Genomic DNA, 25,987 nt, shown 5'->3' with positions numbered 1-25,987 from the left:
AGTGTTGTTTGGAGAATCCACTAGACTCTTTGTTCCTTTGTGCTTGGTTTGTTTTCTTTATGTTTTGTATTCTTTTCAGGTTGTCAAATCATTTGGAAGACTGTGAACTTTCCTCCCTCATCCCACAAACTCCCTTGCTCCCTTGTCATGACTAACTGCTCACAGTGCCAAAGTGTCAATGGTTAATTAGGCAAGATGAGGGTACTTTCAATTTCAGTTTTTCTCTTGCCCAGCACTTACGTACAGGGCTAAGATATCCTGTTTATTTTCAACTTCTCAGACAGTGCTGTCCTGATAGCCAGTCTCAGAGGAAACCAAGCTAAGACAGCTGAGCACCTGCCTCTTGCCTACAAAGCCAGGTGAGTTCTCTGCGAAACTGGATCTCCCACATGCATTTCCCTTAAGGAACAGTAAAAAAAGAAGCTCCCTAGTGACTTGGGGCAAGGGGTGTGATTATGGAAGGCAGTGGGAGGCCAGAGGGAAGCCCCCTGGGACTCTGTGCTCCAGACAGCCCAGTCTCCTTTTGGTTCAGAGGCAACTGTGAAGCCCCAGAAAGAGCTGTTTCTTCTAGAGCATCCAAAGGGCTGAGCAAAGGAGCCCTGGTTGGGACACAGGGACTGTGTCCCTCTCACGTCTGCCCAGTATGGGCTGAAGTCTTTCCTGACAACAGGGACCAAATCCTAGGCCCTGGCAGAGCAGAGGTGGTCCTGCAGGCTCCTCCTACATCCCTCCCCCTCCAATCTTCACATGTTCCCTTACTGTCCCCTGCCTGGATTTGGGAAAGAGAGAGAAGATGGTCCTTGCCTTAGTAAGTTTAAATATTTAAAAGCCTGATTTGCTCATCCTTGTGGTGTCCACATGCACTGTTCCCTGGATTTTTCCCAGCTGAATTATGTGGACTCCTTCACTTTCACTCTAGCTAAGAAAATATTAAAAACACTCTAAGGTCTAAGCCTATGAGTGTATCTGTGTTGTTTCAAATGTACAGTCCATTCAAGAACTGCATCAGTACAGCTGCGGTACTTAGAGAAAACCAGGGTTGGAGCAGTTTTAACTGTCCCTCCACATGCCTCGTTGGCAGTAACTTTGGAAACCTCTGATCATGTACATGACCTAATCAACTGTCTCCTACTTATTTAACTTGGATTTTAAAGCTTCCTGGCTCAGATACCTGCATACTGCATTGCAGTATTGCAGGAAAAGTAAAGAGAAAAAGAAGAGAGAAATATTTGTAAGCTTATTGACCTTTTTGCAGTGCTTCCTTAAAAGTCATTTGTAAGGGGAAGAAATATTTAATTTCTCCTGAATCTAATACAGTAGTTAAGACCCATGTTTTGTTCTATAATTCTGTGCCCCAACAACTACAGAAAAAGAACAACGATTCTACATACAAAGTCCATGAAGACACCAATAAAACATTTTCCTGACAAAAATATTCTCTAATTCCCTTGGTAATTACCACTTACAGGACATAATTGATTCCTATTACATCATGCCTCACTGTCTCACTTGCTCATTACAGAAATGTTAGAGTCATCCTGGGAAATTTAAAAATTATTTATTGAGTCTGTTTGTTATTAGCCTTATAGAAATGAAACAGGCAGGAGCTGTTTTATTCATAATATTGATAAGAAAAAATGGTGGAGAGGTGAATTCAAGTATTATATATTTGATATACTGTAAGAATTTTTGTAAATGCTACTATGTATCCCCACCCAGCACAACAGTAAAAGAAAGACTTACAGAGGGAAGTTCTGTTTCCAGGTCTTACAGGAAGTAAGTGATAAGAACCCTGGGACTAGACCCCTGCTGAGCTGTCTCCTGCATCTATGCTGTGACATCCCAGGGCAAGTCTGGGTTTCCTGGTCTGATTCATTCTCAATTGGTCCTTCCCTATGAGCATCTTCCCACTGCTGTTCTCTTGCTTGCTCGTCCTCCTCTCCTGTCTGCCTTTCCTTGCTCCCATAGGTCCTTGTCTCCTTCTCATCCAAGTTGACTCTTAGTTGAGATCCATGTAACCAATTCTACCCAAAGTCAATCCCTCACTTGCATTTAGAATTCTATTCTTATTACCTGGTGAGATACTTAATTTTCTTAAAAACCAAATACTTAATACAATATTTACTATGATCCAGGTAAGGTTTGAAATGTACCAGGAATGTTACATAATATTATATTTTGTATACCCAATAAGGTAGCTATTATTAGTATTCACATCTTACAGAGGCAAGAAATGTCTTTAATAACTCTGACCATTCCACCCACAATTCATTTGCAGAGCAAGTCAGATACCTTGTAATCCACTGGGGAGATATAATCATTCCATGAGATCAAGGAGAAATCTGTGAACATATATAATTGATCAAATCCACTACATGAGGAATTTGACCTAACCAGAAACAGAGAACATTAATGATATGTGCATGCAGTTAGTAATAAATTATGTGGCTGTGTGGCTTCTCAGGTACCCTATCATCTGATCATCACATGCATAATAATATCTTTAAGGCCAAGGTAACTCTAGGTAACTCTAGTTTCTTTAGTATTATTTTTGATGGACACTTAAAGACCCAGCAAACTATGGCTAGGAGATGGAGGCTGAGTATGCTAGCTTTACCTCCAGGATGCCTGCTAGATATGACTGAGTTGAGAGGAAAATAAAATCATGAAGAACATATACAGTTTGTACTATACACATCAGTAATGTGATGATTTTAATGACATTTAACACTGGATGTATAACATCATTGATCTAGATAAGGTACACTGAAAATTGACCTGAGATCTGGTACCAGTCATTTTAGGAACTGAATTCTCATTTTTAAAAACTTGTTTAAGGCTGGCATAGTGGCTCAAGTGGTAGAGTGCCTGCCTAGCAACCATGAGGCCCTGAGTTCAAGCCCCAGGCCCAACCAAAAAAAAAAAAACTTGTTTAGGGGAATGCAGCTATTCCAATACCCTGGACCCAAGTATGGTCCTCCTCTATCAGGAAAGGTCATCGCCTTCAACCTTTGTACAGCTTCCAGAGTAAGGCACATGGAGTGGTAAGGGAAGAAGGACCCACCTCATCAGCCAGATCAGTCAAATGAACTCTGGAAATCCATGGGGGTGACAGTTGTCACCACCATATCACTATCACACTCTTAAGTCTCATTCTTCATGAGGGAAGAATAGACAGCAGATGACCTAAAAATTAAGTGATAAGGCTTTGTACTGATGAAAAATCCATTCCTAATCCCTGAAGAATTGCTTGCATCACTGATTCACATACCTGGAGGAGTTAATGTCTTAGCATTGAATCCGACAGGATCTCCAAGAAGCCCTCCTCTCCACCAGGAAAAGAAAAGCATTCTTGAACCATGTCTTGGTCTTCTTTGGTAGAAATTGTAGCGATTAAGAAAAACAAGGTGTCAGGTCCAAATTGAAGGGATATTATACATACGTTTCCAGTCTGAGACACCAGAAGAGAAGGCCACTCTTTATAACTGAAATGAATTGAGTTCTTAAGACCCCCATTGACCCTGTGGTGGGTAATTTCTTTCCAAAAAGATTAAATCCCATTATTTTCCTGTAGTCTCATTGTATGCAGGTTGAGGATCCTTTGTCTAAAATGCTAGGAAGTGTTTCTGATTTCAGACTTTTTCATATTTTGGATTATTTTTAATCCAATATACATATATAGTGAGGTATGGGGATCAAGTATAAACATGAAACTGATTTGTGTTTTACATTTACTTTATGCATAAAGCTCAAAGTTAGTTCTACACAATAGAACTAACTTTGTTCAAAAAGAAAGTTTCATTGAGCATTCTACACACTTCCCCAGGAGTGAGGGAAAGCCCTCTTGGGAGAGAGAGAGATGGTGTCATGCCAGGGTTCTATTAGCCAGGCAGGAAAGGAGCTACTCAGGGCTAACAGCTCTACTGCCAGGTTTGCCTGTTGTGCTTCACTAGCTGGCTACACCAGAAATTACAGCTTTCTCTATATTTCTTACCATTGTGAAGATGACGGCTTTGGATGAAGATCAGAAAGGGATGCTAACAGCAGAATAGTGTTTCAAAGAAATGAGAGACAAAGGGCTAAAACAACCAGTATTAAGGGTAATCAGAGAAGATTTGTGTCAGGCCAGAGCTGCAATTTCTGTTTCCCCTCACCCTGCTAAATACAGGAGGAGAAGAGGAAAGGTTGGTACAGCTGGCAGACACCCAGTCACTGCTTTTGCAGGGATTCATAACCTGGAATTCAGCTGTTAAGTATTGTTCTCTCCTGCTCCATGGGTAGGAGATTGGTTCCCCCAGCATTCAGAAACACAGTGGAGGGAAGCAGAAGGTCACTCTGCTGATGTCCTTGTCTAGATCCAAGAGGCACTGAAAGAAAACCACTGGCCCTCTCTCAGTGTTCATCCTGGGAAACACCACAGACAGTCAGTCACTGGATGCTGGTTGTGTGGATCCTGGTTTCTCCTTTGCTGTTTCAATTATGGAAAGAAAGAATTGTCATTCAAAATATCATATTTTTCCCTTAAATTGAACTAAGAAGATTTGGAGTGGGTACTTTCTAACTGTGAAATCTGGTATTGCATCACAAATTCAAAAGTTTAAGTTAAATTGAGCCAGCCCTTATGCTGTGTACAAATGTGAAAAGAGAAAGCTTGTAGAGAGTCATGTGAAAACAAGGCACTTATACTTGCCTTACCACACTCGCCATGCTGAGGTTGGCTCTGGGGGCCCCACCCACTAACTGTTGCTAAAGGATGTGGGATATTCCCCATCATTGACTTTGCAGGTCAATGGAACTGGTTTCCATGGGACTCAGAATGCCCACAAGTGTGGGGTGGTAACCTGTGGTTCAACCAACGGTTTGTCACAAGGCTAAGATTACCAGATTTAAAGGCCAAGTGAATAGGGAAACTGTTGGCTCACTCTCTGAGTAGAAATGGCAGAGGAATTTCAGAAAGGGCTGAAGGAGACCAGTGACTGTCTTCCCCCAACAACTCATCTCACATATTCCCTTTTCCTGCCCATTAAGAAATAGTGCAGAAATCTCAACTGTCAAGTCAGCAAGGAAGGAGTGCAGTTTCCATTCCAGGTCTTTTCATCTCAACTTGTCCTAATTGGATGGCTGTAATACCCTGTTAGATTTTCAGCTTCTAAGAAGAACAGTGGATTTTCCAAGGAACCAGCAACAGGAGGCAGCTCAAGGAGTGAAAGAAGGCATCTGAGAACTTTCCCCTACCTGCAGTGCCAGGTGAGTCAGCTCCTAAACTTGGTCTTCCAAGCCCCTTTCCTTCAGCCACCAACATCAGTATGTTGCTCACTGCACACTCCACTATGAGGGTGCAGACTCACACTGGCCAGTGGGCAAAAACCATAGAGTTCACTGTTAGTGGTGGGATGGCATCTGGTCCTCCCAACACTTCACTATGGACAGGTTCAGAATCTACTTTGCAGAGGTGATTGCAAGGGGACCCTAGAATGTGCTGCTGCTCCTCTTTGGGCTTCCACCAAGAGGTGCGGCAGAGTCCTGCATGAAAGCTGATGAGTTTGTCCAAACATGCTCCGTGGCAGAATGGGGAGGAAGCCCTTTCTAAGACTGAAGAGCCAAACCCCAGCACCCCTGCAAGGTTCTCCTTTGGGGTAGAATCTTCCAGCCTCCCTCCTCCTGTTCTCAGTGTTTTCTTGACTATCGCGATCAAAGTCAATGACAATGTTCAACTTCCCCCATTCTCACGTAACACTTCTCAGGCTACTGTAAATGTAAATTCAGACCCAATATCCCTCCCTCATTACCTGCTCATTTCCGTCTAAGAATTACCATTATCACACACATTCATATTCATATACTTCACATATTTGCCTTATTACCTTTTCCCCCACTTGAATTTATATCCTCCTTAAAAATGGAAACATAGAATAGTTTCCAGTACAAAAGCAATGCTAGGAATATTTCTGTATAGCTATCTTTAACTCAACTAGCAAAAATGCTCTGTCTTCCTTATTATGCTTGTATCTTTCCTTCAACAAAATTAGTGATAAAGGTAGAACAGGACCTGCCTGGCACTGAGGGGGGAGGGGGAAAGAGGGTAGGGGAGCGGGCAGGGGGGAGAAATGACCCAAACAACATATGTACATGTGAATAAATGAATAATTTTTAAAAAATAAAATGACAGTTCCTTGCAGAGTGCAAATTAAAAAAAAAGAATAGTGTCTAGTATATAGCAGATAATAAAGACTCAATGAATTAATGAAACATCAAATTGTTTTGGAATGTCTGGAACTTTTTCCAAATCACTTTTCAACTTTTTCATGTTGCATTCTGTGTCCACTTATCCCAAAATGTCACTGGTGTCATGACTCTGTCATGAGTACCTTGCTTTTCTCATTGCATTCTTTAAAAGCCCAGCAAGCTTTTAAAGAGTCATTCTTGTCAAGGAGTCATAAGTCAGTGTGCATAAGGTATCTCTGACAGGCTCTGACATGCTAGACTGTTTTCCTTTAGAAGCATACAAAATGTAGAGAGTTGGTGTCCTTACTTCACAAGCAGAAAATTGATATGCACGTGCCTTAAATAACCAGGAGAAATGACATCAAGATTATGCATTCCAATAAGTGGCTTTTCTAAGTTTCAGGAACCATGCCATCTGTATCTACCATGAGGGCCCCCATTTGTCTAGTGGAAAACATGAGGGAGCAGCTGATGGTGAATTCAGAAGCCTTAAGGATTCTTGAAAAGATATCTCAACCTTTGGTAGTGGTGGCCATTGTTGGGCTGTGTCGTACAGGAAAATCCTACATCATGAATCGTCTTGCTGGACAGAACAGTGGTGAGTATGATCCTGGAACAGGGGCCATTTGCTTGGAAAAATGATAAAACAAGTTGATCACACCTTCTCTAGGGCCATTTTTATGGGAGACTAATCCCTCCCACTGAAGAATATTTCTCATTTATCACCACATTTATAACCTCAAACCTATCCATAGACTCTCCCCCTTTAACCCATTAACAAAGAGCTCTCCAACCCTATCAAAAGATCCAACCCACTGTTCTTCCTGATTCCATCCACCCCTCACCTGTTCAGGAGCTGAGATCCAGCAGGTACTGCCTTCATTTCTCCTGCATCATTCCCCCAAGCTACACACTTATCCCAAGGAACCCACAAATACAGTGCAATGTGTTCTTTGAAAAAGAGGGTGGACAAATAATAAGTAGGATACCTGTATATCTTCTAGTATTCAAATTGGGCTATCTTCTAGGTCTTCTTTCTTTCTTTCTTTCTTTCTTTCTTTCTCCCTTTCCTTCTTTCTTTCTTTTTTCACTACTTCGTAGAAAATATTTAGTAAATTATCACCACTGGAGCACATAGTGTAGTTATTATATGTATGATGGAGTTCAGAAATATGAAGCAGACACCTGTTTAATCCCTATCTAGGTCAAGAAGTATATCTTAGCAACTCTGCAAAGTCCAGGTCACAGCCTCTCACACTTTCCCTAAAACTCACCAATATTTTGATTTTTCAGGGCACAATTCTTCCACTCTTGCATTAAAAAAATGGTTCTATAGTTCATTATGCATTCTAGAATACAACTTAGCTTGGTAATTAAATTTTATAGAAAGCAAATTATAGTTTATGTGTTATTAGTGCCTTGCTTCTTTTGCTCCAAAAGAAGTTATAAGTTTCCTCTAGTCGCCACATGTACTATTGTTTATTCATTTTCACTACTTTATACTATGCTGTTGTCTCAGGATACCACAAATTATTTATCCACTTATTGATGATGAATTTTGGTGTTATTTCCATTTTTATCTTTAATTAATAATGTTGCCAAGAGTATTATTTATTCATATGCAAACTTCCCTTGTGCCACATACCCAGAAATGGAATTTCTGGACCATAGGTGTATGACTTTCACCTTTCTAACTAATACTAAAACGATTTAATGTACCATTTGAAATTTTACATACAATTTACATATATGTCATCAGTAATTGATGGTGCTATACATCCTACAAAAATTTAGTAACATAAGAAAAGTGCTTAACTTTCTGATCTGTGGATCTGACTAGTTGCATGATATTATCTCACTATAAATAAGCATAAACACCTTTGATATTTGTATTCTCTGGTTTATAAAATTTGTGTTTTTCCCATCAAGTTGTCTCTTTTGCTTGCACTGACTGTTGGGACAATTTTACCGTGATACTATTTGGTGTTTCTCCCTTTAAAGATCCTACAGGTCATTTTCCTCTTCCTCTCCAGCTAACAGGCCCAGTGCCATTATTGACACTCAGTCTACTAAACTCTGAAGAGCCTCCACCCACTGACCTCTCTCTCTCTCCTCCTCCTCATTTGTTCTCTCTGCTCTCCTACCTTCTGTGCCTCCAGTTATCTTTCTACCTCCTTCGCTTTACTTTGATTTCCTCTTGCCTCTTTTAGCTTTCTATTTTCCAGCACCTCAGACACAAGCATTTGCCTTTATCTTTCTTTTTGGGACATTCTTGAACATTACTCAGGGGAAGACCCTTTTCCTTGTCTAGATCAAATAAATTCCTGTCATTTTTAAGGATCTGGGGAGTCCTTAAGAAGCAGATATTAATGGAGGTGTTAATAGTATTGTTTTTACTTTCTGCTCAAGATGATGTCAAATAACAATGATGCAACTTCCCAGTGCTTTCTTAAGAGAGTCTATGGTCTTAAAGTGCTTTAAACATCTGAACTGTGACTCTTGCCCTTCCCATGACATAGGAAGAACAGAAATAAAAGACTTACTTGCAATCAAGCTCCATGAGCAGGACCAGGTCACTGCTTCTCTCTCTTGTGGGTGACTTGCTTTGTTTTGTTGATACTTCACGTAACTAAGTATAATGATCTCTCATCACCCCTCATGGTTTCTACAACTGGCATCACTGGGAATGGGCTGTCCCTATATTAACCAGCAAGCAATGCGATCCTACCACAGTATTGAAAAGTGGAAACTGTATGCCCTCTTTGTGTACCTCACACAGGGAGCCCTAGTTGTGTTGAACCACGATCCTGTAGGAACATTATGACATCTATTTTTACTCCCACTTAAGGAAGGAAGTATTCTTATATGCCACGTGAGAAAAATCTTGAACTATTGGGTAGGATACATCATCTGGTGGTTCCAAGGGTTGGTCCTCAAATCCTCTGTACTATGGGTTTAAGCCTTTGAAAAGAAATGCCAATAGGTGTCTTTCCTGCTTTCCCTTCAGTTATATCCCCAGATGAGGCAATGAAGCTCATTATTTGCTTGAAACTGAGTAAGAAAAGGAATAAAATAAAGGAGGAAAGGGGGGTGAGAAACCAACAAGCCCCAATGTAGCCTTATAGGTCCTGGCAGGATGCCAATGACCTACTATATCAGCTTTCCATCAGTATTACAAATATCTGAGATAAGTCAGGCATAAAGACAAAAGGGTTACTTTGGCTCACAGTTTTGGATGTTTCAACCCATTATCGATTGACCCCAATGCTTTTTGGTCTGTGGTGAGGCAGCATACATAGAACAGAGTACATGAGAGAACCATACTACTCATTGCATGGTGAGCCACTAAGACAAAATAAAAGAGGAAAAGACCCAGATCCTACAATCTCCTTCAAGGGCATGCCCCTAATAACCTGAAGACTTCCCACAGGGCCTACTTTTTAAAGTTTCTATCCCCTCTCAAAAGCACCACACTGTGTACCAAGGCATTGACAGATGGGCCCTTGGGGAATATTCTAGATCCAAACTACGGCATCCACTATCAGGTAATTAAAGAACATTTAATATCCCCTGTACAAAGGCATAAAAATTATGAAGGGATCCAATAAACAGTGAGAAAGTACTTGGTGAGTTGCAAAAGAAGCACACAGTACACATAAGTACCTCCATACCCAGAAGAGACAAGCAAGAGTGGATGCCATGATGTGGCCAAGAGCAGAAATGTTGGATGGAGATACATGAAAAGAACCTGACTTGAGATAGAACAAGGCCCTTGGGATGCTGTGGCAGGCTAGGTTGAAAGATAAGAGACACATGCCTGCTGTGGGGTCAGGTTCTGTTGCTTCCCACTGATTGAATTCTAATAGAAGATACAGGACATGAGAGCTCTTCACAGTCATGTAAAATTACATATGTTAACAAAGTTTACACTAGTTCTGTAACTTAACATACTTTGAGCATTTGGAAGTATGAGTTGAACAGAGGGCATAAAACATTTCTTGAGAAAGTTTTTAATAAACACTAAATTAGTTACCCATGTTAATACATTAGCACACACTTTCCTTGCCAATTGCTAAATACTCCTACCACATTACCCAATGTAACCATGAACGCATGGTCTCTGCTATGACGGTTTGGTGTTTCTCCTCTTCCCTTGCAGGCTTCCCCCTCGGATTCACTGTGAGGTCTCAAACCAAGGGCATCTGGATGTGGTGCCTGCCCCACCGCACCAAGCCAAACCACACACTGGTCCTTCTTGATACTGAGAGCCTGGGTGATGTGGAAAAGGTGAGGCAGAAGATTTTCTCTGCTCTTGATTATACATTTACTGACAAATTTATTCCTCAATTCAATTTCTATGACACATTCCTGTAAAATGAAAATCTAATCATGAATCATGAGGCTAAACTTTGTATCTTCAAACTTCCATCTCCTGATATGTTAGGGTTAGATCTTCTTTATGATGTAATTTCACAAATATGTATTAACAGCTGTGGGCATAACAGTAAACAAGATAAAGACCAGGAGCCTGGCTGTGAAGACAAGATATGTGGGGTGTGATCAGTCCAAGGTAATACAGATGCAGAAAGATGCTGATCCAGTCATTAGATTAGATCCATGGAGAAAGCTGTAATCAATGAGTGTATGGGCCTGATGGGTTGCAGGTAGGAACCATGAAAATGGGGTTTCAATGAAGGACTCTGCTTAAATAAAATTCGGTTTCATCTTTAAGGTTTTGATCTAAGTCTCTGAACTCTGGCAATGAATTCTGTACTGACTAAAAGCATGAATAACACTCACCCCAAATATTGAAAATTGATAATTTATGGTATGTCTTTATAGTATTAGTTGCAATCAATCTTTTCTCCTAATTGTATTGAGTCTACATTGAAAGTAGATTTTTGGCTTCCATTACTGCAAAAGGTAGGGAGGAGAGGAAGGCACAGACTTAGAAATTCTGAGTTTGCAAATGGCCAGAAAACACATGAAAAAATGCTCACCATCTCTAGCAATAAAGGAAATGCAAATTAAAACCACGCTAAGATTCCACCTCACCCCTGTTAGAATAGCCATCATCAGCAACACCACCAACAACAGATGTTGGCGAGGATGCGGGGAAAAAGGAACCCTCTTACACTGTTGGTGGGAATGTAGACTAGTACAACCACTCTGGAAAAAAATTTGGAGGCTACTTAAAAAGCTGGACATCGATCTACCATTTGATCCAGCAATACCACTCTTGGGGATATACCCAAAAGACTATGACACAGGTTACTCCAGAGGCACCTGTACATCCATGTTTATTGCGGCACTATTCACAATAGCCAAGTTATGGAAACAGCCAAGATGCCCCAGCACTGACGAATGAATTAAGAAAATGTGGTATCTATACACAATGGAATTCTATGCAGCCATGAAGAAGAACGAAATGTTATCATTCGCTGGTAAATGGATGGAATTGGAGAACATCATTCTGAGTGAGGTTAGCCTGGCCCAAAAGACCAAAAATCATATGTTCTCCCTCATATGTGGACATTAGATCAAGGGCAAACACAACAAGGGGATTGGACTATGAGGACATGATAAAAGCGAGAGCACACAAGGAAGGGGTGAGGATAGGTAAGACACCTAAAAAACTAGCTAGCATTTGTTGCCCTTAACACAGAGAAACTAAAGCAGATACCTTAAAGCAACTGAGGCTAATAGGAAAAGGGGAACAGGTACTAGAGAAAAGGTGAGATCAAAAAGAATTAACCTAGAAGGTAACACCCACACACAGGAAATCAATGTGAGTCAATGCCCTGTATAGCTATCCTTATCTCAACCAGCAAAAACCCTTGTTCCTTCCTTTTATTGCTTATACTCTCTCTACAACAAAATTAGAAATAAGGGCAAAATAGTTTCTGCTGGGTATTGAGGGGAGGAGAGGGAGGGGGCTGAGTGGGTGGTAAGGGAGGGGGTGGGGGCAGGGGGAGAAATGAACCAAGCCTTGTATGCACATATGAATAATAAAAAGAAAAAGGAAAAAAAAAGAAATTCTGAATTTGAAAATCAGTGTTAAAATTGTCAATTATCATCTAAATATACACCCAAAACAGACTGCTGATTTATAATAGACTTGTATTGTCAATAGATGAAAACAAAACAAAATATAAACTGATGGTGGCAGAATTCATGGAAGATTTCACAATTTACAAAGCAGTGTGGGGAAATCTGCATCTATTTCAAAGCTGTCCATAAATCTTATTCCCAGACTCCTTTTCCATTCTTACATGCTTTGGTTCAGTCCAGAAAAATAACTCTGCAATACCTGAATATTTTGGGCTGTAACAATTCTTCCTTGGCCTATCCTACATTCAACTCCACAAGTCTGTGTTCTATCAACTCTAAGCTCATCTATTTTCAACTTACTCCTGGAAGAAGTTCTTGTGCTAAATTTCCAGAGTAATTTTTCCTATTTATGAGCCTTACCTCTTTACTTTTTTTTGTTTTACATTCTTACATCCACTCCAGGCAAAAAAAATTTGGTTAAAATTAAAATGTGACATGTTTATTTGCCACTGCCAAAAGTCCCCTTGCTAAGGGACAAGACTGGTACATGGAAATTTATATCCAGAAAACCAAATGTAGGTCTGGATTTTGTCAGAGACCCAATGTGGAGTTGTTGAACTTAATTGAACAGCATTTGTGTCCTTACTACTGCCATGATCAAGATGAAGTTCTTGATAAAATAATTTCCCACTTATTAATGGATACCTACCATGTGGTAGGCAATTAATAAAATATTTTACACACATGGAGAACTTCATTTGTCTCGATAGCTAACTTGCTAATCTCTGATAAAGATTCAATATTAAATCAATAATGAGATTTGCATTTAGCATTATCTTCGAGATACGTTATTTCCCTTGGATTCAGCACTAGAACAGCAGAAAGAATGAATGCACAAGCAAATGAGTGAATGAAGAGGGACCCCTAAGTCCCTCGCTCTCGTGTGCTGTCTAAGGTGACACTAAGAATGACTCGTGGATCTTTGCCCTGGCCGTGCTTCTGAGCAGCACCTTTGTGTACAACAGCATGGGCACCATCAACCACCAGGCCCTGGAGCAGCTGCAGTATCCTTCCAGGAACAGAACCTCCATGATTCATTGAGTTTAGGAGAATGATAACTGAGACTATTTCTTCTTTGCTCTAACTGAATTATCTTGGTTAAGTAAGAGTGGACACAGGAGAAAAAGGAATGTTTACAAAACTTGTTTCTAAGTGAGATCTGGAAGATTTGTTGTCTCAGATTCCTTAGCTGTGATCCCAGTTATGTGACTGAATTAACACAGCTAATAAGGACAAAATGCAGCCCCAAACCAGATGAAGTAGAGGACTCTGCAGAGTTTGTGAGTTTCTTTCCAGACTTTGTCTGGGCTGTTCGGGATTTCACTCTGGAGCTGAAGTTAGATGGGCACGACATCACAGAAGATGAGTACTTGGAGAATGCCTTGAAGTTGATTCCAGGTATCAGAGCCTGCCTGGGTGGGGAAAGGTTCAAACAGGGAACTGTGATCAACTCAACCCTGTTCAGCCTTTGACATACATGTTTATCTGAGATTGGATTAGGCTCTTGCTAATGGTGAATGATGATTGACAGGTGGTCATGATTTCAGTAATTTTTGTTGAAAATCTTTGGAGGTTAAGATTTAACTCCCTGAGTAAATTTAGGAGAAATGTTCTATCAAGTGATTTTAGACCCATTAATATCATGAAAAAATTGTGGATTAGAATCAATGCTACTACTTCTAAAGGTTCAAATATTTGTTACTTAACTGCTCCTCATATTCTATTTTGAGATAAATAGCTCATCAAGTTAGAATTGAATAAATTCCAAATTACAGGAATGTCTGATGAGCTAATTTTTCAAACATATTTCACTGCTTTTATTTTATTAACCTACATAGATAAACCCTTCAGAGAAAGGATATTAGTTAAATTACATTTTTTCCTGGAGAAAAACTGATATATGGTCCCCCAAAATGCTGTTAAATTCTTCCTTTCACCATTTTAATAATATCACAGCCTTATGCAATATGTCATCTCATTAATGTTAAAATTTTACTACATGGATTCTATTTAGTAGAATAGATAAACAGTGGTACCTAGTGTTGATATCCATTGTTATTCATTTATTTATTCATTCATTAAACAAATATTTATTTTTAAAAGCTGATTTATGACACAGAATCTCTGTAAGGCAATGTCCACTTCAATATAATCTAGCCTCAGGAAATCAAGAGGTTTTCAAATCACATGCAGATTAACTTTACTTTGGAGTTTGTGCTAAAGGAATCAGTAACCATATTTGCATTGTGTGTAGTTTTGGCTCTGATTTTGAAACCTTTTTTACTGACTTGAGAATCATCTCCCTTCATGACATTTTCCTCAGCAACATCTTATCCCTACTTTCAACATTATTTTACTTTAGAGCCTATGCCTCATTTCTGACATGGAAGTGCAGTATCAGAAACATCTTTTTGACAGCTTTTTTAAAATTAATCAATTATTCCAAACCTTTAAAGCATAGTTTATCTATATCTACAACATAAGGACTACAGAAGCCAGTCCTAGGTTTCTCCCTTGAGATGACTGACTCCCCTGCTGGGTAGATTACCATGAGCTCTCTGTGTAATTGAATGAAACACAGCATTTATAGTTACACAAAGGTTGTTAGAAAAGTTTTCAATCACATTGTCTGCAGGATGTCTGTTCAGTATGAACTCTTTTTGCAGGAAGGAATCCCTGAATTCAAAATTCCAACAAATCTAGAGAATGTATCAGATATTTCTTTCCAGTCCGGAAATGCTTTGTCTTTGACTGGCCTACAAGTGATAAAAAATTGTTATGCCATATGGAAAATGTTACAGAAAATCAACTGGAATGGAATTTCCAGGTGCAAACAAAAAATTTCTGTACCTATATCTTCACCATGGGAAAGACCAAGACACTGAGAGAGGGGATCATTGTCACTGGAAATTGTGAGTTACTTTTGTCTCAATGCCTGTTCTTGAGGTTTAGCATGTTTGATAAAGCTATGATTCTTTTGAGGGTTTGTCAATATTTTTGTTTGCTTCTGTAAAGGAACGTGGAAAAGCAAGTGATCATGCATGTTTCTTAATTACACATTTATATATGAGAGTTTATTGAGGTCTAAAAAATGCCATAAAACTAATACACTAAGGATACAAGTACAAACTGCCACTAGGGAGAGAATCCTGAAAGATGAAGAGAAATCCCGTGGGATAAGTGAGAATATATAAGATCTTTTTTGATTTGACACCAGTCAAAAAATAAACAACAGGCCATAAATCCCTTGCAGTTTGTTTCAGAAACAAATTTAAATAGGGCTGACTTCATGATATGTGGCTTGTGCAATCATGAAGTCTCCAACCTGAGATGGACTCATACTTGGTTCAGTACTCCATGTTGCTATCATTGATTTCTGACCATATTTTTCAAAGAAGACTAGCATTTAAATTTGAAATTAAAACTCACAAATTGTGTAATTTACTGTACTTGTATAAGAAACTCTTTTTTTGTTAATTTAAATTGGGAAAGTAGTTTTTCAAGGAAGGATTAAAACCTCTTGGTTGTAATTTGGTAATGTGCTAAATATGAGAAACACAAAAGAAGGAGCATATATGAAGAACAGTGATGTATTAAGCAGAAATGTATTATAGATCACATGGAAAGAGTAGGAATTAGAAAAAGAGAAGAAAAAGAAAGAAAGGTAGGAGGAGAAGGAAAATTTAAGATAAACAGATTTTTGAGAGTTTTATAGGCCAGCTCTTAAAGTTTGTAAAAAACGTTAATGAGAAGTTTCCATTTATTCCCTTACTATATGTCATCCAGGGCTGGGGACACTGGTGAAGACCTACGTGGATGCCATCAACAGTGGAACAGTGCCTTGCATGGAGAATGCAGTGACCACCCTGGCCCACCAAGAGAACACAGCCGCTGTGCAGAAGGCAGCCGACCACTACGGTGAGCAGATGGCGCAGAGATTGGGGCTTCCCACAGACACTCTCCAGGAGCTGCTGGACGTGCACACAACCTGTGAGAGGGAAGCCATTGCGACCTTCATGGAGCTCTCCTTCAAGGATGAAAATCAGGAGTTCCAGAAGAGACTGGTGGTAATACACCTTAGCATTTACTCCTCCTGAACCCTCCCCTTTTGGAGTAAGGTTTAGCCTCCATCTTTTTTATCCCATGGTTCATGTTCTTCTCATCATAGAAAGAACGTAGATTTTTCTGGGTAACAGAGCTCTTCAGGCTACAGTGCCCTTTCTCTAAAAGGCATTATTTTCCGTTGCACAAAACAAATTATCATGTGGTTAGCAGTTTCAAACAGCATCATTTTATCAGCTCAGAGATCTTTAAGTCAGATGCAAGCACAGCTATCTGGGTGCTCTGCTCAGTGCACCGGATGCTGAAAACATGGAGCCGAATGGGCTTATTTCTCATGCAGTCAATCTGAGGACACGCTCTCCACATTCAAGCAAGCAAGGACACATCAAATCCTTCTCTTGTTTCTAGTCTTTCTGATTTCCTTTCCTGCCACAGCCAGATAAAACTGACATTTTAAAGGGCTCACGTGACTAGGTAATGCCCAATAGGGTACTCTCCATTTCTTAAACTCAACCTGTGCTATTTAACATAATATAATCACAGGATTAACAAGCATCTGATTCACAGGCCCTAAAATGATAAAGGGTGTGGACACCAAGAGAGAGAACTCTCAGGGACATTTTAATTCAACTCTCCAAAGGCACCCTCACTGAAAGCTTGTCTTTCAGTCTGTCTGGGTCTGCCCTAAAAGTAACAAATCTGCTAGTTCATCCTGAGGGAATCCAGATGAATTGTAATTTTTAAGCACAAATAAACAAAAAGTATCTCTTTCAGTATCTTCACACCTTAAACAATCACTGAAACAATTCTTGAAAGGTTCAAATCTGTTCAGGACGCACTTAAATCATCTCTAGGGGATTGGTTTCCCAAGTGTGTATTTTCAACCATAACAACCCACAATCTCTGAGGAAATTTTGCTTCCAGCCAAAAATTAATGTTTTACTGTTCGTTGTTAGAGTTTGTATATCTGTTAATCATCCTGCATCTAAATAGATCATCTATCTTCTAACTCCATCATTTTACAGGTATTTTACCTGAAACCATGGGAGATAATAGGGTCTCCAGAGGTCACTCAGAATTGAGCAGAATGGGACTAATCAAGTCCCCTGGCTCCTTCCCTGTCCCAGTTCACTGTGTGGTTGTCACACTGCTTCTTCCAAGAGGATCACAAAAGGACCTTCCTCTAACAGTTTCTTTGTATTGTCTTTCCCTTACATTAAATTTTCAGGGCACCATAAAGAGAAAGAAGGAAGATTTTGTCCTGAAGAATGAAGAGGCATCCATCAAATACTGCCAGGATGAGCTGAAGAAGCTTTCAGAGCCCTTGATAGAAGGCATTTCCAGAGGAGCATTCTCTGTTCCTGGAGGGCATAGTCTCTACTTAGAAGCCAAGAGGAAGGTGGAGCAGGACTACCAGCTAGTGCCCAGGAAAGGAGTGAAGGTGAGGAATGGGGAAGAAGGAGTACAATTCAAAGAGCATAGTGAGAGAGTCTTTGCTGTTCCTTCTGAAAATTTAAAACCATAGCAGCACTTGTGAAATGAAAGCATAGTATGGAGATACATTGGTATTTTTCATTTTTTTGTCTACTGGTAGTTGGATGCTGTTAAATTAATAAGAAATAATTTTCCCAAGGAGGATTTAGAGCCAAGAATCCAGGTGAAACAAACCATTTTCTTCTTTATCAAAGAAGGGGGAAAATTTAGGGATGGGGTATAGCTCAGTGGCAGAATACTTGTGTGGCATGAGTCCCATCTGCAGGACTGGGTTCTATCTCCAGCACCATGAGAAATTTTCTTTTTAAAAAAAAGAATAGTTTTTCTGCTAAATAAAGTAAATAAATAGAATATGAAGAAAAGATGTTACTTCAGGTGGACAAAACAACAGCTCCTTGACTTTGGTAACGATAGTTATTATAAGACAACTGTAACTGGTATGAAGAAACAATGAGGATGATAAGGACCATAGTGGTTAGCAGACCTTGTGCATTCAATCTCCCGTACTAGGAATAGTTTCAGGTGATTTTGTTAGATTGCCAATTTAATTTTCAGAGTGTATGTTAGCTATTACCCTCTTTTACATTTATGCATTAGAAATATATAATATGTAGATGACTTTTAAGTTGCCTAAGAGACACAGTCAGAAAATGCCAAAGCTAATAGGGCAGTCATTAGAAACTCAGAATTTTTTTCTTTTGAGGAATTTTCATGTGTTCTGTAATGGCTGCACAAATTTACATTCCACCCAGAAAAAATAAAAGTTTCCCTTTTTCACATCCTCAGCAATATTTATTATATTTTGACTTTTTGATAATAACCATCCTAACAGGGATAAAGTATTATCACATTGTGATTTTAATTCATAGTTCAGAAATGATTAGTGATGTTGAACACTTCTACAGATGCCTGTTGAAAAATGTCTATCCAGGTCTATTTTCCATTTATCAGTCATGTTATTTGGGTTTTTTCTATTGAGTTATATGAGTTCCTTATATACTTTGGATAATAACCCCTTAACAGATATATGGATTGCAAATACTTTCCTCCATTCTATATATTACCTTTTCATTGTGTTGTTTGCTTCGTTATGCAGAAACTTTTTGGTCTGATGTAGTCTCACTATTTCCCTGCTTGTGTTTTTGGTGTTCAATCCAAAAATCATTACAAAGTCCAATTTCAATGGACTTTTCCCCAAAAGTTTTTCTAAGAATTGAAAATTTTCAGGTATTATGCTTAACTCTTTAATCCGTCTTTAGCTGGTTTTAATGTGAGGTGTAATTCAGGGGTCCAATTTCATTCTGACCTGGCTTTCTTTTTTTTTTTTTCATTTTTCTTTTATTATTCATATGTGCATAAAAGGCTTGGTTCATTTCTCCCCCCTGCCCCAACCCCCTCCCTTACCACCCACTCCGCCCCCTCCCTCTCCCCCCCCTCAATACCCAGCAGAAACTATTTTGCCCTTATTTCTAATTTTGTTGTAGAGAGAATATAAGCAATAATAAGAAGGAACAAGGGTTTTTGCTGGTTGAGATAAGGATAGCTATACAGGGCATTGACTCACATTGATTTCCTGTGCGTGGGTGTTACCTTCTAGGTTAATTCTTTTTTTTTTTTTCATTTTTCTTTTGTTATTCATATGTGCATACAAGGCTTGGTTCATTTCTCCCCCCTGCCCCCACCCCCTCCCATACCATCCACTCCGCCCCCTCCCTCTCCCCCCCCTCAATACCCAGCAGAAACTATTTAGCCCTTATTTCTAATTTTGTTGTAGAGAGAGTATAAGCAATAATAGGAAGGAACAAGGGTTTTTGCTGGTTGAGATAAGGATAGCTACACAGGGCATTGACTCACACTGATTTCCTGTGTGTGGGTGTTACCTTCTAGGTTAATTCTTTTTGATCTAACCTTTTCTCTAGTACCTGTTCCCCTTTTCCTATTGGCCTCAGTTGCTTTAAGGTATCTGCTTTAGTTTCTCTGTGTTAAGGGCAACAAATGCTAGCTAGTTTTTTAGGTGTCTTACCTATCCTCACCCCTCCCTTGTGTGCTCTCGCTTTTATCATGTGCTCATAGTCCAATCCCCTTGTTGTGTTTGCCCTTGATCTAATGTCCACATATGAGGGAGAACATACGATTTTTGGTTTTTTGGGCCAGGCTAACCTCACTCAGAATGATGTTCTCCAATTCCATCAATTTACCAGCAAATGATAACATTTTGTTCTTCTTCATGGCTGCATAAAATTCCATTGTTTATAGATACCACATTTTCTTAATCCATTCGTCAGTGCTGGGGCATCTTGGCTGTTTCCATAACTTAGCTATTGTGAATAGTGCCGCAATAAACATGGGTGTGCAGGTGCCTCTGGAGTAACCTGTGTCACAGTCTTTTGGGTATATCCCCAAGAGTGGTATTACTGGATCAAATGGTAGATCGATGTCCAGCTTTTTAAGTAGCCTCCAAATTTTTTTCCAGAGTGGTTGTACTAGTCTACATTCCCAACAACAGCGTAAGAGGGTTCCTTTTTCCCTGCATCCTCACCAACACCTGTTGTTGGTGGTGTTGCTGATGATGGCTATTCTAACAGGGGTGTGGTGGAATCTTAGTGTGGTTTTAATTTGCATTTCCTTTATTGCTAGAGATGGTGAGCATTTTTTCATGTGTTTTCTGGCCATTTGAATTTCTTCTTTTGAGAAAGTTCTGTTTAGTTCACTTGCCCATTTCTTTATTGGTTCATTAGTTTTGGGAGAATTTAGTTTTTTAAGTTCCCTATATATTCTGGTTATCAGTCCTTTGTCTGATGTATAGTTGGCAAATATTTTCTCCCACTCTGTGGGTGTTCTCTTCAGTTTAGAGACCATTTCTTTTAATGAACAGAAGCTTTTTAGTTTTATGAGGTCCCATTTATCTATGCTATCTCTTAGTTGCTGTGCTGCTGGGGTTTCATTGAGAAAGTTCTTACCTATACCTACTAACTCCAGAGTATTTCCTACTCTTTCCTGTATCAACTTAAGAGTTTGGGGTCTGATAATAAGATCCTTGATCCATTTTGAGTTAATCTTGGTATAGGGTGATATACATGGATCTAGTTTCAGTTTTTTGCAGACTGCTAACCAGTTTTCCCAGCAGTTTTTGTTGAAGAGGCTGCTACTTGTCCATTGTATATTTTTAGCTCCTTTGTCAAAGACAAGTTGGTTATAGTTGTGTGGCTTCATATCTGGGTCCTCTATTCTGTTCCGCTGGTCTTCATGTCTGTTTTTGTGCCAGTACCATGCTGTTTTTATTGTTATTGCTTTGTAATATAGTTTGAAGTCAGGTATTGTGATACCTCCTGCATTGTTCTTTTGACTGAGTATTGCCTTGGCTATTAGTGGCCTCTTGTATTTCCATATAAATTTAACAGTAGATTTTTCGATCTCTTTAATGAATGTCATTGGAATTTTGATGGGAATTGCATTAAACATGTAGATTACTTTTGGGAGTATCGACATTTTTACTATGTTGATTCTACCAATCCATGAGCATGGGAGATCTCTCCACTTTCTATAGTCTTCCTCAATCTCTTTCTTCAGAAGTGTATAGTTTTCCTTGTAGAGGTCTTTCACATCTTTTGTTAGGTTTACACCTAGGTATTTGATTTTGTTTGAGGCTCCTATAAATGGAATTGTTTTCATACATTCTTTTTCAGTTTGCTCATTGTTAGTGTATAGAAATGCTAATGATTTTTCTATGTTGATTTTATATCCTGCTACCTTGTTATAGCTATTGATGATGTCTAGAAGCTTCTGAGTAGAGTTTTTTGGGTCTTTAAGGTATAGGATCATGTCGTCTGCAAATAGGGATATTTTGACAGTTTCTTTAGCTATTTGTATTCCTTTTATTCCTTCTTCTTGCCTAATTGCTCTGGCTAGGAATTCCAGTACTATGTTGAATAGGAGTGGAGATAGTGGGCATCCTTGTCTGGTTCCTGATTTTAGAGGGAATGGTTTCAGTTTTTCTCCATTAAGTATAATGCTGGCTGTAGGTTTGTCATATATAGCTTTTATAATGTTGAGGAACTTTCCTTCTATTCCTAGTTTTCTTAGAGCTTTTATCATGAAATGATGTTGGATCTTATCAAAGGCTTTTTCTGCATCTATTGAGATGATCAAGTTGTTTTTGTCTTTGCTTCTGTTAATGTGGTTTATTACGTTTATTGATTTTCATATGTTGAACCACCCCTGCATCCCTGGGATGAAGCCTACTTCTGACCTGGCTTTCTGTGCCATTCCACTGGTCCATATATCTATTCTTATGTCATTACCATGATGCTTTTGCTACTAAATAATATAATTATATATGCATGTATATCCACATATATGTTATAGTATCCACATATATGGTATGGTATGTATCTATATAGATATATAGAGATATACATACCATACCATATATGTACACACATCACATATATATGTATGGATTATTATTCAGCTTCAATAAAGTTCTGGTAATTGTGACAACATGGATGAAATTTGAGGACATTTTGCCACATTAAATAAGCCAGCTACAAGAGCACAAACACTGTAAGGTGAAATTATAACGGTGAAAGAAAAGGAGAGAGAGAGAGAAAACAAACAAAAAAATACAAGTCAAATTCATATTAACATAGTTATAATGGTGATTACCAGTGCCTGAGAGCAGAGGGAAAGGGAAGATATTAGTTAAAAGATAGAAATATACAGTTATGAGATGAGCAAGTCCTGAGAACCTATTTATAGTAGGGTAACAATAGTTAAAATAATATATTGTATACCTGAAAATTACTAAGAGAGTAAATCTTAACTGTTATCACATCAGCAAAATGTAACTATATGAGGTGCTTGATATACAAATTAAAATTTTTGTAGTACTCATTTTCCAATGTAGACATGTATCTAAACATCGTGTTGTATACCTTAAACATATAGAATTCTTATGTCAATCAACCTCAACAAAGATGGAAAAACTAAGAAGATAGCTTAGGAAAGCTTCCTGGTACAGATGGTAAGAGATACACATTGAAGTTTATATAGATATTATCCCATTAAGGAAGGGTAGAAGACCACCATATGATCCTGCTATATCAGGATCAAAGAAATATAAGTCAGCATGCAATAGAGACACCTATACCCGCATGTTTACAGCAGCACTCTTCACAAGAGCCAAGTTACAGAATCAGCCTAGGAGTCCATCAACAGATGAATGGATAAAGAAAACATGAAACATGCATACAATGGAATATTATTCAGCCATAAAAAGATGACATATCATTTTCAGACTTTTGGTTGATTGTGGCCATGGAATTCAAGGACCTCTCTGAGATCTGAAGCAGAGTCAGTTTTGAGATTTTATGGAAAACAATTTCTTCATCAGAAGACTAGATCTTCACTGCCTAAATAGTTTTGCTCTTTCTTGATTCCCCAGGCAAATGAGGTTCTCCAGAGCTTCCTGAAGTCCCAGGATACTATACAGAAATCCATCCTGCAGTCAGACAAAGCCCTCACAGAAGGAGAGAAGGCCATCGCAGGTACAGGGGAGGGCACTGCACTCAGAGAGGTAGATGATTCCTGAAAAGCCCTCTGATTAATAGACAGGAAGACTCTCTTGAAAGAAAAATTATTTTTCTTCTATGGAACACAGGTTCTCCTGGATTTGGAAACAATAGGGGAGTTGGGGGTCACACAGCCAGCCAGCCAGTACTGGTCCCGCATGGTGGGAATCATGATCCTGCTTCAATGTCCAATGGGAAAATTAAGAGATTCCCTTCTTGGGAAATCAATTTGGTCTTTTAGTTCAGGAGGGTAGAGATCAGGCCTGACTCTTGTTTTCTTTCCTGTCTAAAAACCATTGTGAAACAGCTGAGAGGACCAGGAAAGAGGCAGCTGAGAAGGAACAAGAGCTATTAAGACAAAAACAGAAGGAGCAAGAAGAAATGATAGAGGCTCAAGAGAGAAGCTTCCGTGAAAACATGGCTCAACTGCAGGAGAAGTGGGAAATGGAAAGGAAGAATATTCTGAGAGAGCAGGAAAGGATGCTGCAGCACAAGCTGAAGGTGAGTCTCAACAGGACCTGGAAGTGCCTGACAAAGAGTGTCCTGGTTCCTTAGGAAGGGGAGATCCAAGGTTTTAGATCAGGAATGATTCCCAGGGAAAATGCAAACCTCAAGTACTCCTGGAGCCTACTGAATCCCTGTTAAGTCTGCAAGATTCCATTACTTGAATAGCATTAGACTTTAGAGGGTTGAACTAATCTCCCCTAAGGTGTTGTGCTGATGTTGGTTGACATTAAAGGATGTTTACTGAGCCTCAATTAAATAGGACCTTAATCTACTAGTCCTTCTGATTCTTGGTGTGACCATCAAAGAGACATGAGGTAGATTCATCTAGTCCGAATGTATCATCTTTGACCTGATAGAAAAGGGAGAGTGTTGAAAGCTCAGAAATTGCTCCATTTGTTTCCATATCTGCCTGATTCATCCTGTACAGTTGGAGTCCCCATAGAGCTTGATAACCAGTGTTCTACACAAAGTCAACATTTGCCACAGTCTGTTAGATGATTCTGACTGTGCCACCTGTTGGAGTTGAGAATCAGAGTGCAGCCCACATTCTCTCCCAAATGGCATACTTTCTGTTGAAACAAAACTCCTCTCCACCCTGCAGTGAGACAGTGTTGAGGAAATCTCATAGATGTGAAAACCTTGCAGAGTACACTCCCACTACTCTAAGGGTCATCCAGGTGTCTATAATATCAGAGAACCTTCTAAGATGGAAGGGAATAGACACATGTGCTTCAGTAGAGGTTGTTAGGTGCAAAACTCTGACTGTTAATGATTGAAGAGTTTCAAAAGTTAACTCTCTTTTATAGGTGCAAGAAGAACTTCTTATTGATGGATTTAAACAGAAATCTGAGGAATTAAATAAAGAGATAAATCAACTACAAGAAGAGATTGAAATAAGTAAAAACAAGAGCCCCTCAATATTTTCACAGTTCCTTGATACACTTGGCACTGTATTTATTGCAGTACTACCTGGGGCTGGTAAATTACTTGGTGCAGGATTGAAAATACTCAGTCCACATATATAATAGTGCAAGAATTCCTAGTAAGGAATTTATAAAATGAAGTTTTTTTACTTTAATAGCAGGATACCATGGATCATTGTTAATGTTTAAGTGTCTTAGCAGTTTCATTCATGAAAAGTTTAAATGTAAAAAAAAACAATTATCAAAGAATATCACGGCCTGATATCCATAAGGACAAACTTAATTTTGATTGACTTAATTAATTTCAAACATTGGGAGACAAATTAGAAGATATTGAAATTATTTCTAGAAAATGTTTCAGCAAAGCAAAAGGACACATGACAAGATGGAGAAAACATTTGCATTGTATACTTTAGCCATGGAGATAACGTAGGATGAGAGCTTGTGAGAAGTGACCAACAAACACATTTTAATATACAGAAATATAAGAATAAGTGTGTGACATCACTTAAATAAAATCTGTACAAATTAAAATTGTGAAGTTCTTATTTCATCTCTATTATGGGCAAGGAAGAATGATTTTGACAAGACTTTAGAATGCCAAGAGTTTGATGAAATTCACACTTTCCTCTCTACTAGTGAGAGTATAAACTGTTGCAACTGTACATCAAAAATTAACATGCATGGTTCTACATGAGCACAAATTCATCCTGACCTTCATCCCACAAAGAGATAAAGAAAAAGAGTCATGGATAACAGCATACCAGTCTCCTGCGTTGCCCCAGTGTGGACAGTGTTCTTGGGTTACACAGGAGCCAAAGGTGGCTGTGATAGCCCACTGTCAGTTGCAATGCCTCTTGGGCCATTCTTACAGAACACACAGACTATTAAATTGCAACGGAGTGGTACATGATACTCCATGTCTGTCCCATGTACCCTGTCTGCGTCAACAGGGTGCCGACCTTTTCTATGCATTGTATAATGTACTGCTTTTGTTGAATAACCTCTTGGACCTTGAGTAACTTTAGTGGTGGGCAGGAGTAGACACACTACCCTTCAGTCCTCTGTGGGAGGCAGCATGTCCTGTGGGCCAGT

At 39.1% G+C, this 25,987-nt stretch overlaps 1 protein-coding gene across 1 annotated transcript; it reads left to right on the top strand.

Moving 5' to 3' along the window:
* The first annotated feature begins 230 nt into the window (after positions 1–230).
* LOC109680751 (guanylate-binding protein 3-like) lies at positions 231–25,426 on the top strand. Its single transcript, XM_074076545.1, is given in 13 exon segments — positions 231–359; positions 5,139–5,247; positions 6,623–6,823; positions 10,385–10,512; position 10,867; positions 13,232–13,340; positions 13,538–13,734; positions 15,003–15,248; positions 16,123–16,403; positions 17,627–17,839; positions 23,336–23,438; positions 23,770–23,963; positions 24,776–25,426. Coding segments are annotated over 11 exon segments (1,881 nt in total). The 5' UTR covers positions 231–359; positions 5,139–5,247; positions 6,623–6,633; the 3' UTR covers positions 24,995–25,426.
* Positions 25,427–25,987: the final 561 nt, after the last annotated feature.

The sequence above is a fragment of the Castor canadensis genome, chromosome 6 (genome assembly GCF_047511655.1).
Source record: "Castor canadensis chromosome 6, mCasCan1.hap1v2, whole genome shotgun sequence".
NCBI classification, from domain to species: domain Eukaryota; kingdom Metazoa; phylum Chordata; class Mammalia; order Rodentia; family Castoridae; genus Castor; species Castor canadensis.
The sequence above is the reverse complement of the archived record's forward strand: the minus strand, read 5'-3'. Positions and strand labels throughout refer to the sequence as shown.